Below are 20,134 nucleotides of genomic sequence, written 5' to 3'. Positions count from 1 at the left end.
AAAGTTTTTATGCAGGCAAGTTACCTGAATGGAATGCGAGTCTAGTAAGATAGGGTTGAGAAAATGGGTAAAATTTTTATGGTTAACTGCTCGACTCAAAATGGGTTGGTTATCCCATCCTTAGAAGTGGTTCAAACATGAATCAATTTCTTCAAAACTTCCCTTAAATCAGGAAGTCAAGCCCTGGGATCTGACTTCCCACTCCACCTCGAGACCTACATTTTGACCTCCCAATCTCGACTCAAAACCACTCATTTTCCAGTAAAATATTTTCTAGGATAACATGAAAATATTTTCCTTCATATCAAACACACCCTAAAAGGAGAAAAAGAATAAAAATGAACATGTAATCTCGAAGTACTTATTTCCTTACATAATAAGAAGAAATTGATAATATGGACATCAATACTATCGTTGCCCTTTTTATCCATATCAAATATGGGTTGGTCGGATATTTTATCCGTTTTTACCTGACTCATTCCACCCATATCGACTCGACCCGCCATTTTGCCACCCTCAAGTAAGAAAGAGGGCACAACTTCTGAATTTTTTTTCTAAGAGGAAATTCAGGAAGTTACTGGAATGGAATGCAGAGAGAAATGGGGCATAACTTTATCAAATTCTTAAAGGAGAATTCACACAGGTGAAAATTAAATGTACACGTACAACTAGTTGATCCCCTAAAGTTTATGTTGAGGTTTTCATTTCTTTTCTAGTAGCTTCTTCTTCTTGACAAATAAGTGATGACCCTGATATCTTTCTTCTCTGAAGGAATACATTCGTGACCTGGAGAAGGAGGACGAAGAACAGAGAAAATTGCAAAAGGTTCTTTCTGACACTTACTTATCGTTTGTGTGTTTGTGTGTGTGTGTGGGGGGGGGGAGCGGATGTTGGAAGAGGGTACCCTCCTTTCTATTTTTCTATGCCTCATTGTGGGTGATCAACTCACTAGGTTTATTTTGTTAATTTTAAGGAGCAACTGCGGCGTGCAGAGCGCAAAAACCGGGATGCATTCCGAAAGATGATAGAGGAGCATATTGCTGCAGGCATGCTTACTGCAAAAACATATTGGCGTGATTATTGGCAGATGGTATTCCACTTCTATACCTTTTGTTGAAGTGTGGCATATATTTAAAAGCTTAAAGATTTAGAGAAAGAACACACTTTTATTTGTTTAATTATGTCTTCAACACACAAATTCTTTTTGATAGTGCATGGCGGTGAGACTCGAAGCCAGGACCTCTATCTAGTCTGATATCTTATTGAGAAGCTTAAGCTTTTAGAAGGAACACAGTTTTATTTATTTATTTAATATGTCTTCCTCAACACCTTTAAAAAATGATAATGAGTTCTTTATTTTATGAAAATTTTAGTCTCTAATATTGTATCATTTCATTATATTTCTTATTTGTTCCACCTTTCTCGCAGATTTACCTGTGGTTGTGCGAATTTGTAGGTTAAGGAGTCTGTGGCTTATCAGGCTGTTGCATCAAATACTTCTGGTTCAACACCAAAGGATTTGTTTGAAGATGTCACTGAAGAGTTGGAAAAACAGGTCCCCACTATTTTTTGCCTTCTTTTAAGATAGGTGATATAACACTATTTTATTTGTAACTGGTAATATGACTGTACCTTTTCAAAATTTGTTGCTGGACTCGTTAGATGTCAGATCCCTCGTCCATATGGAAAAATGGAAGTGGTTACGTGTTTTAGCTGTTTGATGCGTCACTCGATATTGGGTAGATGCATGGCACATTGCTCAGAAAATTGTTATGCCATATGTGGCATTCAGCACTGTGCCATCTGAATTGGGTCTTGCATATATGTGATTTGTTTGTGCTATAATTTTTTTTTTGAGAATTGGTAACTTCGATATATTCCATTTGTGCTATAATTTTAAGTGTGATAGTTGTGCTTTTTTAGTAACTTTGTTTTTTTCTCTATTTAACAGTATCATGAAGACAAGATTCATGTAAAAGATGTAGTTAAGTCAGAAAAGGTAGGTTTGTGTACTGTTATTTACTTTTTCTCACAAATACCTACTGGTGTATGATTTTCTGTCTGTTTTGTCACTATTTTCAGATCACGATCTCACCAACATGTACATTTGAAGACTTCAAAGTTGCAATTTTGGAGGGAATTAGTTCCCCATCCATTCAAGATGTTAATCTACAGGTATTAATTAGTGTGCCCCCCCTAAACCTAGAAAGGAGGTGGACTTTCATTGTTTTTGGTTATCTTATCTCTGTATCTTGATGACTGAAGGCAATTTCCCTTTTTTAGATTAACCATTCAAAACTTGTTATGTTTGGATGTACATTTGCTGTCTTTATTGGAGATGGAGGTTTTAGGACTTAGGTTTTTAATTGTGGAAAGTACTATTTTTCAAATGACTGAGCTTGGTGTTAGACTTGGAATGTGATTGCTTCTCTAGTATTTTATTTCAGTTTTAGATTATGATGTGGGATCATCATATATTTTGCTGGTGTGTCTGAGCTTTCTAAGCTTTGTTCTCGTACTCGTAGGAACCATTTCTGCCTGTTTATAGCTGCAAATTAGTCTCTTATTTTCTTTCCAGATATTTGTTATTTTTGCATCTCAATCTGCAAATCTAACACAAACTTTTATGTGTCCAAATCACATGGAATATGCATTCCAGCATTCTACGGTGGTTCATAGCATGAAATTCGTATAACCATTTTTCATAACATTAAAATAATGTAATTAATTGGGAAGAAAAAACTTATACTAGTGGTATAAAATAGTGGAGAATGTACGAATAAATACGATTCTGTACTAAAGACACCCAGTCTTGAATACAAATTGGAATCTCGTCTGTGCACCCAAGGGTGAAGGGGGTTCAAAATTTGAAGAAATAAATACAGGTAAGCAAAAGGAAGTCAACATATATTATAAATGCATAGAGAAATTATTTATGCATTCATCCGTACCCTTTGCCCTAGCTTCGCCTGTGGGTGCACCATAAGAGATACATGCAAAGAGTCTTTCCTCAAAAAATGTAAAATATCATTTTTTGATCCTTCAAAGGCACTCCACATGGTGGGTGCTAGTGGAGTAATATCCCACTTCTTTAGTCTTTTCCTCATTCCTCTAGATGTTCAGTTCAATAGTGTTGCCTTCCTGGTGCGTTGCATCACCTATTGAAGATCAAACTAATAAACCATTTAACGATTTCCCATGCGTGAGGTACTACTGACAATGTAAAAAGAGGTGGTTCATGTCTTCACCAAACTCTTCCATAAGACCAATTGGTATATGCAATTTCTCTTCTTCCTTAGTTTTTTTGTTAAATCACTCCACTTGCTGAAAGTCTTAAGAAAGTTGTGTCTAAGTTGGTAGATGCCCAACAAATGACATTCATGAAAGCTAGAGGACTAATGGATGCCATTTAATAGCAAATGAATGCATGGATGTGAGGAAGATTTCCAATGTCCGTGAAATTCTATGCATGTTAGATGTAAAAAAGGGTTATGATAACTTAAATTGAGGATTCCTATGGAGGACATGTGATAGTCTGCAGTTGGATTGTAGACAGACTAATTGGATAAAGTTTTGTTCTGGTACAAATACAATAAAGTTCTCTGTCCTGATAATGGTTCCTCCTTGTCTCCCTTCTTTAGCTAATGATGAAGCAAATCTCTTAAATCAAAGTAGTCCATGAAGCATCTATTTTTCTGTTCAAGAAATTGCTTATGTAAAGATGGGTTGAGTCCCATGTTAACTAATCGATTATGATAAATTGGATGGCTCACCCTCTGGTTTCTTCTCTTCTAAGAGAGGATTGAGACAAGGCAGCTCCCTATACCCTTTTCTCTTCATTCTGGCCATGAAGGGACTTAGTGTTAAGTTGAGAACATCCAAGTATAATGATATGCTCAGGTGATTCAAGGTTAATCCTGGAGACAATCAAGGGCTATCGATTTCTCACCTTCCATATATAGATGATACATTAGTGTTTTGTGATGCAGAGAGTGATCTCAATTCAAATAATTGAGAGATATTTTATTCTGTTTGAAGCCATTATGGGAGTTCACATCAATTGGGGGAAGAGTTTTGTTTATCCAGTAAATGAGGTGCCAGGAATCATTATTTTGTCCAACATATAAGGTGGCGGAATAGGAGAGCTGGCTACTAATCTTGGTATGCCCTTGGTGCTAAGAGTAAATCAAAGTTTTGGAATGTTGTACTGGTTAAATGTGAAAAGAAACTTGTTAATTGGAAGAGTAGATTGTCTTCAATTAACAGTGTATTAGATGTCATGCCAACTTCTATATGATGTCCTTATTCCCTATGCCAGTGAATGTTATCAGGAAACTGGATGCAATTAGAAGGGATTTTCTCTGGAAATTGTGAGACCAAAAATATCTTGACAAGGTATGGGATGGAAGAGCACTGGATTACCAAGGAACTGAAAAATCCAATGGTGTTGGCTTGTGGAGATCCATCAGGAATGGGTGGCCAAACTCTTAATTAGTTCTAAGATCAAAGTAGGTAATGGAGGGCAGATCTCATTTTGGGATGATGCATGTGTTGGCCAACTCACTCTGAAATGTTTGTTTCCTGATATCTACTACCTGAACCAATAGAAAAAGGCTACAATTCTGGAGTCACGGGATAACTTAGACTTCTCAATGACTGGGAGATGGAGAGGTTTACAGATTTCTACAACACTCGTAAACAATTTAAAGACTTCTCCACTAATGATGACTGATCTATTCTGGTTAAAAGACAAGCAAGGAAGTTTCTCTGTCAATCTTCATACAAGTGCTTCCACAACACATTCTCAATCAGGGTTTTGGCCTTGAAAGATGATATGGAAATTCAAGATTTCATACAAGGTAGCATGCCTTATATGGTTAGTGGCAGAACAAGCTATCTTAACTCAAGATAAGCTAATGAAAAGGGTTCTGCAAGCTATGGTTTAGATGTTTTTCTTGTGAAGCTGAAGCAGTGACGATAAAATCATCTCTTCTTACACTGTAAAGTGATAGATTAACTTTGGCAGCTTTTGATCACTTTGAGGGAATCAGGTCGATCATGCCAAGGGACATTGGAAGTTTTAGCTTGCTGGAATGGAGATTGTAATCCCATGAGAAATGGAAGATTGTCCCAGCTTAGGGAACTGAGACTGTGATTGATCTTTTCTGAAGGTTGAAAGTTTTTACAGGAACAAGAGATGAACATGATAGATTATGGAGGAGCAGAAGTATCAAAGGAAAATTCAAGGTAAACTTTGCATATAAGATGCTAAATCAAGGTGGACAACAACCTCTTTGGCCTTGGAAGTAGACTTGAAAATCTAAAATCCCTTTCAAGGTGTCATGTTGCTTCTGGCAAGAATCATTTTAACGCATGAAAATCTCAAGAAAAGGAAGTTCCCCATCTGTTCTAGATGCTATTTATGCGGGGAAGAGGTTCAGACAGTCAATCATCCGTGTCTTTAGTACATGATAACATCCCAGTTGTGGATGATTTTCATCAGGCTCAGGGGTTTTGCTTGGGCTATGAGTACTCAGAATTACACATCTTTTTTACAATTGGGGAAAAGTAGGGGTGGGAGATAGAGATAGATGGAGGATTGTCCGAGCCTGTATTTGGTGAATCTTTTGGAAAGAAAGAAATGTGAGATGTTTTGAGAGCAATTGTGATCTTCAAAAGATCAAACTGAATTTTATCAGGCTTTTTTGCTTTTGGTGCAAGCAGAATTCAATATAGATATCCTTCGTTCCTGTTAGGATTCAGATTTAGTTCTCTTACTTCTTTGTTAAGCTGTAAATATGGTTTTCGTGCAATAATGCACTAGTTCAATGAATATACACAAATCTTACCTTCTCAAAAGAAGAAAAAAAGGTGGTAGGTTTTGGTCATATGATGACTACTAGTAATAATTACACCTTTGCTGTAGTTCTTTGTTTATAATAGATATGTTTACTGCTCAAAATAACAAAATAAAATAAAAATCACTCCCCGTGCTACTACCAACCAAATGAAGGAGCTCATCAATGTTTTTTACGAGCAACGAGAAAGAGTGACTAGGGACACTATTGCTTTCAGAGAAGAGTGAAATCCTCGCTTCATTGAAGTGAAATAAAAGAATATTAAATCAACATTGCACAAAAGATTTATTAGCTTATTTCTATAATTAAATAAAAGATCAGCAGAATAAGTTGAAACTATTTTGGGCTTCTCTTTCGGTATGCTAACTTCTGAAAACTGAGAAAGAAGGAAAAATGTTGCAATATTAGTCCATTTATAAGCGGAATTGTTTTTTTTAAAAATTATTAAAGATCAACAAAGTATTTTGAAACTGAAATATTAGATATGTCCATTTGACTTGTGTGGAAAAAAGGAAAAAAACAAACAAATAAAAGTTATTAACAAACTAAAAACATAAAAGACAGAAAATAAAGTTGAAGTTGCAGAAGCAATGAAACACAGAGGAGAAAATAAAAGAATCCACAACAACGACCAAGAAAAGAAGTCAAGTGAGAACCTTGGTCATATATAAGAAGCAATTGTTTTCTCTTTTTTCTTAATAGGTCCCACCTTTCGTGTTTTTTTCTGAATAGTTTGAAATGAAAATGACATAAATCAATAAAAAGAGTCTAGGTCCTTGGAACATGAGGACACACCAATCTTCAAAGTCCGTAGAATCAATTAGCCATGAGTATGGGAGGTTGGAGTGTTGGACCATATATTCATCGGATAATGTAGGTATAAGTATGCGTTAGTACATGAAACTAAGTATGAGGCAATATGCATAAACATTGGCGTGATAGCATAAATGACTTAAAACGTGTCGGGATGATCATATTGAAACATTTAAAAGCTTTAAAGGAGAAATAAAATGGGAATGAGGAAAACACGGTCAAGTACATTAACATAAAGGACATAAGAAAAGCTTCATAGAAAACATAATCATTATGTGGGATATTAGCTTAACCGACAGTAAGACCATAAGAGCTATATCATGGAATCTTGTATATCCCTCATACCAAAAGAAGGGGAAACTACTTGTTATGGTAGATTTCGTACATACCATCATTTACTAAAGTGGATCCACTATCTAGGTCATTTAAGACAATCCTACGGGAGCACATAGTTTGGGACTAGAGGTTGCTACTAGAGACCCTATTTGAATCTCCACCTCAATGCCCTCTCGGTTCTAAGTCAATTCTAACGAAATTTATAAAAGTCAAATATCAATTTAACGTAGGGAAAGACAATCATCAATACCAATCCACACATTTCAAGATCAAAGCATATAATAGCTCCTTAAACATAATTCAACATTGATGAGAAAACCTTTCACAATCATGATCATTAAGAAATCCTTTTACAATAGCATTGATACTTTTCTTTCAAAGCATCCCAAAATCATGTATAATCATTTCACAAAAACATGCATATCTTCATCTTTTCTCATAAATCATGGATTTATTGGTTCAGCAGAGGATCATAGTTGGAAAACATAATTTAGGCGTGGGTCATATCATGTATTAACATCAATTCATGCATTAGCAGTCTTAATTAAGCATAATCAATCATAATTTGATGAAACCCACATTCATTAAATTGTAACCCTATTTTGATCAATTGATTTGAGAAATTGAAATAGTTGGGGACCCAGGAGGAAAGGACGCTATGAGGGAGTACACACATACCTTGATCCTTTAAGCCCAAGAAAAATGGAGCATTTGGAGACTTAAATGGAACCTAACTTCCTTAGACTTCAGGGAATTTGGGAGGCTGAATTTGGTTAAGTTTTGGGAATTTAGGAGAATGAGTTGTGAATGGGTAATTTGGGGGTTTAAAACGTTTATATAGGGCTTAGGGTAGAAGTCAAAACAACTTAGTATTGAATCAAAACAATTAGGAAAAGACCAAAAACCCTTCAAAATAACTACCAGATTCGACCTATGGTTTGGACCTACAATCTGTAGGCATTTCTACGGACCGTACTGGTCAATCGTAGAAAGATTTGGAAATTATTATTTGGACCAACCTTTGACTGAACCCATGTATGGCTCGTAGGTCTTCCTAAAGTCCATACATGTCAACCGTTGGGGTGGCTCAGTGGTTTGAGATTGATACTTCCATGTTGGAGGTCTTAAGTTTGAAACCCCCAGCGAAAGTAAGGGATTTGCCTTCTGGGTCGAGCTCGTTGCACAAGGCTTACCTAGTGCAGGTTACCTCTCCTATGTGATTTGCGAGCTATTGCATAGGAGCGGAGGTTTTACCCTGTGCGCACTAAAAGGGTAGCGGCTGTGGGTTTCTCTTTTCATAAAAAGAAAAGAAACCAGTGTTACCTCATAAAATTTTAACAAGTCTAGTAGTGACCTACGAGACCTACTTGTACATAGGTTGACAGAACGTCCTGGTGTACCGTAAAAAGGTTTTTGAGACTTGATTTTAGAATAATTATTTCCTCACTTCCTGCGATCGCTATCTATGCCCCGTAGAAGCTTCTACAATCGTAGATGGGAACCATAGACACAGACCTCAACTCAAAATTAATTTTCTCACTTATCTCCAAGTTCCGAGGTGTTACACTTTCATTTGTACCCTCTTAAAAATCTCTCTATTTTGCACTTGTATATCTCATTCAATCATCTTCAACTTCTTTGCGAGTTAAATGACAAATTGTTTGTCACTTTTTAGCTGCCACTCTATCCTTGAAATCAGTTGCTTTCAGCCACACATTCTCAAGCTTGTTAAGGGCTCTCATGTCTCTTCTCCCATTTCATCTAGCATGATTAATGAATGGCCCAAGGTCACAACCCGTAAAAGGGAATTTGTAACAAGTGTTGCTCAGACTCTCCCAAAACGTTGTCAGATTCCTTAAAAGATGCACTACTTTTGGAGAGTATGACACGCACCCATTACTATTTTTGAAGAGTCCAAGCAACATAGTTTATAACACCTCGAGAACCATCTCCTAGTTGGTGGACAACAAAAATCTACCAAGTTTGATCTCAATGTTTACTCTATCTCAATGTTTACTCTTCTACCTTGGTGCAAGTGAATTTAGCTCATGTTAAAGATAGGTCAATAGGGTAGATGCTTATCAAGAAACTTCGTGAACTACTTCATGATCTTAGACACAGTTTTACATCCTTACCTCTTCTCGTGAAACCTTATAATATTAAAGTGGGCCAAGTATCACCCATGGGATATCCTACTCCATCAAAGCCCTTCCCATTTTCTACTGAAGAACTCAGATTAGATAGACCCCTCCTACATTGATCCTTGTGCACCTCCTAAACCTCACCACCTTGTTCCCATGGTTTCTTAATTGAGTAGCCAACATAAATTCTCCTTTATCTCCATTTCATCAAGTTTTCTCACATCTAATGAAAGTAGAATTTCCTAGCACTTCCACAAGCCAGGAATAGGTCATATTCTTCCCACCCTAACCCACCCCACCCCACCCCGCACATACACAACTCTATTCATAATGTTTCCTGACATCATATTTTGTAAGCATTTTAAAAAATTCTACTTACTTTTTTAATATAGGCGAATAGTTAAATTAATAACCAAAAAATCTCCCATATAAAAACAATATATCAGGAAGTAAAGAAGCTATAACAGAGTTTGATTCTACTCGATGAACGATACCATATTTCCTACACACATTGGAACCTCATAAGTGCCCAAAAAAGAAATTTGAAATACGAGGTTGTTCGTCAAATGTACCCAGTCGATCTATGTCCCATTAGGTCTCCTATTTGTTTCTATCCATGGACCACATGAGTAGTAGTGAGGCAACATTTCCGGGTCTTCGACTTCACTTCCATCTATGTTTTCAACTGAGCGCCTTCTCACATTCCTAAAAGGTGCCAGTTATTACCTTACTTAATTGTGTAAACTGGGGAATGTTCAATTAAGGAGGCCCATATGATAAAAGTTTAAGTGGTCCAACAATGCCTCACTAGCATCACTTATTTATAATTGGTATTTGGTGGTATATTACTGTCCTTTATTATTTGTAGTAGGGAATGAGAAGGACTGCAATCCACAGTCCTTTACACTGGCTTTAACTAGGGGACTTGGAGTGGATGGAGTTCATTACCCTGTTGGACGTCTTTGTTCGTGCAGAAATGGTGTAAGGGAGATAGATTAATGAGGAAGAGAGGAAAATGAGGGAGTGACATGGCATACTACATGAAAAATAAGGGGAAACAAGGATATTTCATGTGATTAATGCCTTGTTTGCTTATTTGGGATATCCTGAACATGTAGAAAGCTTCCTAGAAATTTTATGTAGGGATTATGCTTATCAAACGTCTTTTAGTGTCTTAAAGTTGTAGATCTACTTAGACATACTTGTGGGAAACTGAATGCTACCCCATCTATAGTTTTGCTCTGGCATACATGTATGATATCTCATTTGTGGACCAGAATATACAACTACTTGTACAATTGCTTCAACTTTTAAAACAATAACACTTCTATATGAGGCAAACTATTTTATTGGAGCCCATTTGCCTGTGAATTTCTGCCAGTTGAATAATTTAATTTTTCCTTAAAAAATGAGACTTCTTGTTGCGTTTGTCTACTGATGTTTACGAGGTGAAGGACTTTGCTGTTGTTATGTTGTTTGCCAAATGTCTTTGTTGCTTGATTGTAGCTTATTTTTGAGGATCTAGTTGAGAGAGCAAAGGAAAAGGAAGAGAAAGAAGCTAAAAAGCGTCAAAGGCTTGCAAAAGATTTTACCGACAAGCTCAGTTCCATTAAGGCATGTTAAATATTGTGGAAAAACTTTATTGAGTTGTCCTATTTTCCTACTTCACCTGTGTATTTGTTGCTCACTTTGTGATTTGGGACCTTCTAGGAAATAACTGATTCCTCTAGTTGGGAGGAGAGCAAAGAACTTGTGGAGGATAGTTCAGAGTTCAGGTGACTTCTTTTTTCACGTTTTAGTTGCTTTATTATTATCTATTGGAACTCCACTTTTGATTTCAGCATATGGATCATAATACCTTCTGTTAATTTCACTACTTTCAGAGCTATTGGTGAAGAGACAATCTCAAGGGCAGTCTTTGAGGAATATGTTGCATGGTTGCAGGAAAAAGCAAAAGAAAAGGAACGCAAACGTGAGGAGGAAAAAGTAAGCACCAACAACATACCCAATGTAGTTTCAGAAGGTGGGGTCTGGGGAGGGTAGAGTGATGGTAGAGTGTACGGGGACCTACCTTTACCTCAGAGGTAGAGTGGTGGTTTTTGATTGACCCTCGGTTCAAGATAAAAATAGTCTAGAAAAAGAAGTAATAGAAATTAGGAAACAACAAACGGTAATAAAACAACAAATATTAGTAAAACAATACTACAACAAAATAATACTACAATCGAACTACACAAAACAAAAAATAATAATAGAAACCAAGAAACAAGAAACAAGTGTAATACTATGATTACTAGAATGGACAGAAAATGAAGACAATCCTACCCTAATCCGTGTCTTCCACATCTTCTAACCACCTTTAATCTCTACCTCTACCTTCCTTAAATCCATCCATAGCTAACCTCTCACACCTTTGCATTGAGTAACCGTGCATCTCCTCCTTGCATGCCAAAACCGTCCCAATCTTGCTTCCTGCATCTGGTTTTCCACCAAAGTCACTCCTACCTTGTATTAGATATTGTTATTTTTAATCCTGTCTTTTCTAGTATGCCCACGCATACCATCAACATCCTCATCATCACCACTTTCATTTGCTAAACGTGAGAGTTCTATATTGACCAATAGTCCGCTTTATACAACAAAGTAGGTCTAACCACCACTTTGCAGAACTTGCATTCAAGTTTTGGTGACATCTTCTTATCACACAAAATTCCAAATGCGAGCCTTTATTTCATCCAACCTTGTTCTAGTGCACTGATTGACATCCTCGTCAATCTCTCCATTTCCTTGGATAATAGACCCTAGTTGCTTGAAATTTTCTCTATTTTGAATGACCCATGTCAAGCCTCACTTCCACATCAACTTCACGCACGTCACTAAACTTGCACTCCAAGTATTTTGTCTTAGTCATTCTCAACCTAAAATCCTTGGGGGATATTTGGTAGTAGTAGCGCTTGCATTAGTAATGCTTGTATTAGTTATGATGACATTATTTCTAATACACGGTTTGGTTTGATATATTAGAAATAGCAAGCGTTGCATAACTTCTATAAAAAGATGTTTGTTTACAAAAATATCCTCCACTTTTTAGCTTTGGAAAATGTGAATTGTTTTGAGAGGAATTTGAGGGGTAATTATGTCATTAATCAATCTAATGCATGTGTTGAAACCCTCTGTATTGCTAATACATGAAAGTCAATGGTATTAGTGATACTTACCTCAATACACAACAGAGAATGTAACTAGTGCAAGTTTTACTTAGGCTAAAAAAGTGTACTAAACAAGTTACTGATAATTCACAAAGCTAATGCATCAATTATTTTTTCTTGTATACTCTATCAAATGACTCCTTAGACTCTACGATCATTCTCCAATTCTCTAGTTTAGTGTTAACTCCGTCGTGAGTTTCGTCAATCAATTTATTAGATATTTGATTGGTAGTATCATATAGGTTAAGTATTATGTAATATTAATTACAAATCTCATTGTTGATTAAAGCATTTTTAAAATAATTCCATCCATGAATATGAAATAAAATATTCTTTTTTTTGTCAGTTTTAGCATTCAATCTACGTCTCCACTGTTGGTGCATATTCTCGAGGGGCACTTTGGACTTGACAGATTGGCACAATCATGATTGTTGTTTATGTAGCTCATATTCACAATATTAATTATAACAAAAAGAGAATACTAATAACTTATTCTTTTTTGATGAAGTAAGAGTTGTATTAGAAACAGAGCATCCAGCGGGATGGAAGAAATACAAATAACTAAAATCTCTCTGCATCATTAGTGAATATACATGGGAAAATTGCAATCTAGGAGTGCATGTGGAATAGAAGAAATTGGTGTTGCAACTGTCACCTTGGAGAGAGTAATCCATTCTATAGAATTAAATAAGGAGGAAGTTGGAGATCATGAGTAGCAGGATAACTGTTTGAATCAATTGTGAGTGCAAATCTAGTTGGTAGGAGAAACAGACAATAAAGTGGGAGCTTGATACAGAAGGTGTCAAGTATAAAGCAAAATCCATGATGAAGAACAATGTACATTGTAATAAATATGACTTCCAAGAAAATATCTCGAGGGCGTAGGACTTCATACTTTGGAGGGTTTTCTTCTTTGGGCATGAGATTTCTTTTTTGGGTGTTGTACACTTCCCAATATGGTTAGTAAATCATTTCACTTATCCCCCACAAAAAGGAAAGGGAAGATAACAAATATTAGAGTGTAATGTGCCCAAAGTCTCCTTGTAAAACCCTTTAACTCATAATACCAAATAACATTTAGAAAGACTCTTGATTCACAGCATGATTTGGAAACTTATACATCCTAAGTACAATATCCATTCCTTTTCCGTTTGCGTCAAAGCAATATTCACTTTTACTAAAAGTATTAGCACATATTTTGCAACTCAGGCAACAATAATAAAGGCATACTTTTACTAATTTTATCGAAGGCTTTTTTTTTCTTAATATATTGTTCGGAAACAGAAATTTTAGCATATGACACTGTGTGCTCTGAAGGATATTAAATCGTTTAAGTTTGTAACTTCGCCCTTAATTATCTAACAAAGTCCAACTATGGTGTTCAATTTGCATTTGAGTGAGTACCTTGAACAAAAACTGCTCGTAACAAGATCTATTTCAAGCTTTTTTTTTTTTGGTTAAATGGTGAGGAAATTTGAAACTGTTTTTATATTTAGTTACTTGTTTATGTATTGTAAGCCACATATATGTAATATTGTAATTTTACAATGTAGTATTAAGATGTTTTGGCATTTGGCCTCCTTAGATTAGATATTCCTTCCCTTAAATCTTAATAGCTTTTAAAGACCATAATGGATTAAGCTTTAACTCTATAATTTCTCCATCAGGGTATTAATCAGTGCTTTGGGAAGCGAGAAGCGTGATTAAAAGAAAATAGATAGTCAGTAATACTCATAAGTTATGACATATAAAGCAAAAAATCAAAAACATAATTACATACTACAAGCAAAAATAAGTGTCAAAAAATAAAAAACAGAGCAGTATGATCACAGTCAGTGTACAGAAATAAAAACAAAAAAGAGCAACAAAAGAATTGAAAAAAACAGAGTAGGCAGTAATATAAACAAAAAGAATAGGTCAGTAATTGAGAAAAAAAACAGTAGCAGATTACAGAAGCTTCGTAGAGAAGAGAAAAAGAAAAAACTAGCAGCAGCTTGGCAACAACCAACCAAAAATAGAAAAAAAAACGTAGAAGAGTTTGAAGAAGAGACGCAGTCGCACTTCTTGGTCGTGAAGAAGAGACGCAGTTGTGAAAGATGAGTGTAGTCGTATCTTTCCAAAATTAATAAAAAAAACTTTTTTTCTTTTTTATAAAAAGCGCACTTTATTGCGTTTTTGCCTTTCTGGTGCTTCTCGCTTTTACATTAGAAGCGGGCGCCTTTTCCGAATCGCCTCACCTCAGAAGCTAGAAGCATAGGAGCATTGCCTCACCTTGAAGCGCGCTTTTCTGGGCTTTTTACAACACTGGTATCAATTAAGTGGAGTAGTTATTTAAAAAAGTTTAATTAGTATAGAGCTGTGCATATTTTCTTGGCCTATTCCATGGTGCAATTTATGAGTACGAAAGAAGTTGAAAGTTAGTTCTACCTTTATTAGTTTGTGGAATAACATAACAAATTTGGAGAAAAGAACCATACATCAAAATTAGATAATACTCATAAGAAGTGAACTAATTAGACTATTAAGGCAGCATGTCAACATGTTCATAAACTGTATTTACCAAAAAAAATAGAATAATGTCAACTTGTTTATAAACTGACTATTTCGTTTTTGGAATAAGGATCAAGTTGACTACATCTATCCTCTAAATGCTATTATTGAAGGATATTAACAGTCTATTGTGTTTCCCCTAAAACTTTTAGATGGAAAATTCATGTTGTGTGATATAGTTTAATCCAAATATTTGATTTTAACACATTAATGCTATGAGAGTTGAATTATTTTTAAGGTTAATTTAGTGGGATATTATTTGGTTGTAAAATATTGTTCAGACACTGGCTGTCTTATAACTTTCCCCAATTCTTTTTTGGCTACCTCGATGGCACATTCTTATCACAAAGTACCCTAGAGGCGTGCCTCTATTTTATCCACCCTGCACTGATATAGTGTGGGACATCATCATCAATAACCCCATCTCCTTGGATTATGGACCCAAGGCATTTGAAACTCTCTCTTAGGTATATTTGTGTATCGATCCTCACTTGTCTTTCCGCCTCATGAGTCACTGAACTTGCATTTTACGTACTTCTTTAATTCTGCTTATCCTAAAATCATTGGACACTAGCGTCTGTCTCTAAACTTTCAGCTTATCGTTAACTACACCATGCATCTCATCAATCGTTAGTATGTCATCTGGGAATTACTTACCACGACAACTCTCTTTGAATATGTCATGTCAATAAGTCGACCATTAAGGCTTAAGGCAACACCTTTTGTGCAACTTCATCACGATAGGACTGTGTTCTGCGTAACATCCCATTGTTCTAATATGAATTTTAACTCCATCATACATGCCCTTATTTGCCCTAATATATGCCACTGGTATACCTCTAGATTTCAAACATCAACAAAGGACCACCCTATGGACTATCATCTGCTTTTTCTAGATCAATGAACACCAGGTGTAAGTATCTCTTCTTGTCCCTATACAACTCCAACAATCTCCGTATCGCCCTGGCATGAATCCAATTGGTTCTTGGAGACAGACATATCCTTCCTCATTCTCAACTCTATCACCCTCTCCAAACTTCAATAGTATGGCTTAATAACTTGATACCCTGTAGTGGTTGTAGTTCTGAATTTCACCCTTGTTCTTAAACAATGGAATTATTGTGCACGACCACCATTCTTCTGGCTTTTGGTTTTCCCAAATAAGGCTCTCTAGGGTAGAAGATGCAGTAGAAGGGGAGCCACTGAGAAGTTTCAATAGACTTAGGTACCTTTCTAATTTCCAATCATTTTAGTTACTTCTGAAGGTGATAAGCCTGTTGTGATCTTGCTTGAAATCAGAACTCAGAAATGAGAGCATCTTTTACTGGAGGTAATGCTGATAAGGCCTGGGTAGATATCTTTGATAGGAGTGTTGTTGTACCATCTATCATGCCAAAGTCTAGCCTTTCTGTTCCCCATTTTTATTGAGGAGTTCAACATGAAGAAATCTCACCATGCCCGAATGTGTTTCCAGATGCGGTAAAGAGAACTGTATTCACAATTGAACCTCCATATCCTGCCCCTTCGAGTTTCCCGCATTTGATAACCAAGTCCCATTTGACCAAGTTAAAAGTTCTCTTTATGGTTGCCCTACCAGAGGAAGTTTTTACGAAGTTTGTCCAACTCTTTAGACAACTTTGCAGGAAGGGAATAAGCCATAGTGTACGTGGTTTGAGAATTTCACACACTATTGATAAGCACCACTCTTCCGCCCAAGGAGATATGATCATTTTCCAGTTTGACAACTTCTCATATTTCTCTAAGTGTTTCCCCAAATGGAAATAATATTTGATTTAGCTCTGAGAAACTAAAATTCATCATTTATCTTTTAACTAAGTTAACAAAATATTGATTTCAATAATTATTACAAGTTAAAATAAATTTATAATTTTACACTTCTTAACTTTTTTGATGACTACACTTCTTAATCAATATAATGTAATTAAACTTTTTATTGACATCATTACTTAAGACTACTTTATGGTTGTAAGAAATGTCGTAAATTTAAGAATTCAAAAGTCAACAAATTTAAATATTGTACAGTTCTTTTTGAATATATTGTTGCTTTATTTTTGTTTTTTTATTTTGCCTGGAAATTCTATTTAATGTTCAATATTAAGTTAACGTCATCTAAATTGAGTTCTAATTTAGACTAATAATGTTATATAGATCAATCACACTTGAATGAAATTACCAATTCAAACAAGTTTATATTTTCTTAATCAACTAGTTTAGTTATAAATTATTTTTTTTTCTAATGGTGAAGCATACGCAAAACGAAATATCAAAGAGCTGACTCGGGATCGAATCGTTTCGAGCTCGAGATTATACTTTAGCTAAGCTAGGTTGACTGCTACTTGAAATTTCTAAAAGGCTGGTTGAGCTCAATTCAGTTGGTTCATGTTTTTCATTTTGATACCTTAACTAAGGCACTACCTATTGAGCACCTTGCTCTAATGTGGCTAGAGGTGGCAAACGGGTGGGTTGGGCTAAATTTGGGCGGGTTAAAATTAAATTGGTCTGAGTACATAAATGAGCGAGTTATTGACCTGCCCAAAAGCTGCTTGGGCTGAAATGCGGGTTATAACCCAACCCACCCAATTCTTGTTAAGGTCTTAATTGCTTTGTTTGTTCTTTTATTAATTTTTAGTACTTAATACTTATTTTTCTTTCTTATGACTATAAATAGCATATCAAATTAAAAAAAATGCCTTTTCAAAAATATTTTGTCAAGACTCACGAGTCAATTTGGGCTACATATCAACCCAATTCTTAATGGGCTGAAATGGGTGGTTTTTGACTGATGTGGCACAAGGTGCTGACTCTCACCCAAAGATGAGCGCAATGCTTAACTATAATTTCTTTTCATTTTTTTAAACTCCTTTCTCCTTATGGATCTGCTGCAACCACCACCACCTCCTCCACTATTTTTTTCAGATTCGATCATCCACGATCTCCCCTCCTCTTTCTTCATAGTCAGTTGCCACCACCTTCTTCTTCCCCCCTTAAAATCTGGTGACGGCATGACCACTCTCTTCCTGTCCATTTATTCTGCCTCTGCACAAATATTTCGGTCATTAATGTGGACCACTAGAATGAGGTCGCCAGAAAAAGTGGATACACACTGATGCCACGGGTATATTCATGTCCGCAATTCCTTCAGCAAAGAACATGAAGAAGTAGTGGAATGCAACATCTTTGAATTCCTTAACAAATTATGAATCCAACTTAGAACAATTTCCCAAAATGATAAGGAGAAGAGATGTGAATTGGAAGAAAACAGAAGACAAATAAGGGGTGAACACAAATTAGGAAGTCACAATGAAATTAAGGGGCTTTTAATGTCTGTGGCTGAAATGGTCACTGTTTCGGTATCTTCAACTGATTTCAGAAACTGGAGAAGTTGTTGAGAGAGCCTTGGAGGGAGAGCCTAGGAGTTTTTCGTTAAATAAAGAGGAGACTAAACGAAAAATTGCAGTGAGGTGCTTGTTGGAGAAGGTGATTCTCCGGCAAGCATTAGGGAAATGTTAACCCACAGAATTCTTCCCCAACATCAGTCTGTGAGCTTTAGCTCTTTCTCGTTGAAGAAAGATTAGAGGAAAAGAGAGTTCCAGTGAGGTGCTCATTGTAGAAGGTGATACTCCAACAAGTGTTAGGGAAATGTGGACTTGCCCGATTCTTCTGCAATTCCTAATACCACCCTCAATATGCAGCCACTTTAGTTCTATATTGTGGCAAATAATATAATCAATTTCATTGGATTGATGTTTGTCCTTTCGGCATGAAGGGTTTGATCGCAGGACGTCTACCATGAGACACCCAAAGGAGGTCTCGTTGATGTCTCTTTCTCCTTTTTCTTTTTTATACTTCTGTTACTGACATGTATATTTTTGTTTTTTATAATTGATTTGATTTGTCACGGCAGAAGAGAGTGTGCTCACACACATCTACTGGATTGGGACTGCTGATTTTGTGTTTAATAGGCACAATTTTTGTCAGGCTTGAGTGTTCAATTGAAACTTTTCTTAGTGGAAGTTTCAAAATGATAATTGGAGCCAACCTTAAGGGGTTATTTATGCATTTGGTCTAGATTCTATAATTAACATACTCCGGAACAGCTATTAGATTCTATGTCATATCAGTTCCTTATTTAGATTGTGCTACTTTGCAGGTCAAAAAAGAGAAAGAAAAAGATGAGAAAGAGAAGAGGAAGGATAAGGAGAGAAGGGAGAAAGAAAAAGAGCGTGAAAAGGAGAAAGAAAGGGGAAAAGAACGATCAAGAAAAGATGAGCCAGATAGCGTGATTATGGATGTAACAGAAAGCTTTGAGCACAAAGAAGAGAGAAAGAGAGAAAAAGACAGAGAAAGGAAACATCGGAAGCGACACCATAGCTCCAACGACGAGCTGACTTCTGACAAGGATGAGAAAGAGGAATCTGAAAGAGACAAAGAAAGGAAGCACCGTAAGCGTCACCAGAGCTCTAATGATGAGGTGGCATCCGACAGGGATGAGAGAGAGGACTTAAGAAAGTCCCACCGACATAGCAGTGATCGTAAAAAGTCGAAGAAGGTTCTATTATCTCCATTTAAAGTTAGTCCTCTGTTGTTATTGTACTCTTTGACAGTCTGAAATATTGATATTCTTTTTCTGCTTTCATGACAGCATGCACATTCACCTGAATCTGATGGTGAAAGTCGGCATAAAAGATACAGAAGAGATAGGGATGGATCACGTCGAAATGGTGGGCATGAAGAGCTAGAAGATGGTGAGCTTGGTGAAGATGGAGAGAGTTGAGTAGTTCATACAGTTTTACTAGCATATATTAGGGGAATGCCGACTCCTGCATTCTGACATCTCATAGTGTTTTGATAACTATTGTACCGACAATGTCTGTGTATCTAAAAAGACTTATTAGAACTGCTGTAGCACTTAGAAGTTGCAATTGGAATCTGAAACTATTGATGTGCTCCAAATTTGGCAATCTCCCCTATACTTGTATTGTCAGCTGCTAATTTCATCTTGAAAAAATAGGAACTTAAAGATAAGGGTGTTACTAGTTTGAGGTTGATGTGTTAAGTTGTGAAGAGCTTCCCGTGCACTTGTACTTGCCTCTGGACAGTTTCATGTGTTGAGTTGTGTAGAGCGCTGTTAAGAGTCCATCATTGATTGAGGTTGTGTTTGCAGTTATTTGATCAGCGTTTGAGTTCAGTGCTAGCTTACATTTGA

General features: G+C 36.2%; 1 protein-coding gene across 1 annotated transcript in view; it reads left to right on the top strand.

Annotated features, from left to right (window-relative positions):
- LOC101256011 (pre-mRNA-processing protein 40A) overlaps positions 1-19,881 on the top strand; it is a 32,853-nt gene extending 12,972 nt beyond the window's left edge. The window contains exons 20-29 of the mRNA XM_010325127.4: positions 772-825; positions 974-1,090; positions 1,457-1,555; positions 1,952-1,999; positions 2,083-2,175; positions 10,655-10,762; positions 10,859-10,923; positions 11,032-11,134; positions 19,079-19,477; positions 19,571-19,881. Of these exons, the coding sequence (XP_010323429.1) occupies positions 772-825; positions 974-1,090; positions 1,457-1,555; positions 1,952-1,999; positions 2,083-2,175; positions 10,655-10,762; positions 10,859-10,923; positions 11,032-11,134; positions 19,079-19,477; positions 19,571-19,702 (1,218 nt within the window). The 3' untranslated portion in view covers positions 19,703-19,881. The remainder of the gene's footprint in view (positions 1-771; positions 826-973; positions 1,091-1,456; positions 1,556-1,951; positions 2,000-2,082; positions 2,176-10,654; positions 10,763-10,858; positions 10,924-11,031; positions 11,135-19,078; positions 19,478-19,570) is intronic.
- The last annotated feature ends 253 nt before the right edge of the window (positions 19,882-20,134 follow it).

The sequence above is a fragment of the Solanum lycopersicum genome, chromosome 7 (assembly GCF_036512215.1).
Source record: "Solanum lycopersicum chromosome 7, SLM_r2.1".
Taxonomy (NCBI): Eukaryota; Viridiplantae; Streptophyta; class Magnoliopsida; order Solanales; family Solanaceae; genus Solanum; species Solanum lycopersicum.
The sequence above is the reverse complement of the archived record's forward strand: the minus strand, read 5'-3'. Positions and strand labels throughout refer to the sequence as shown.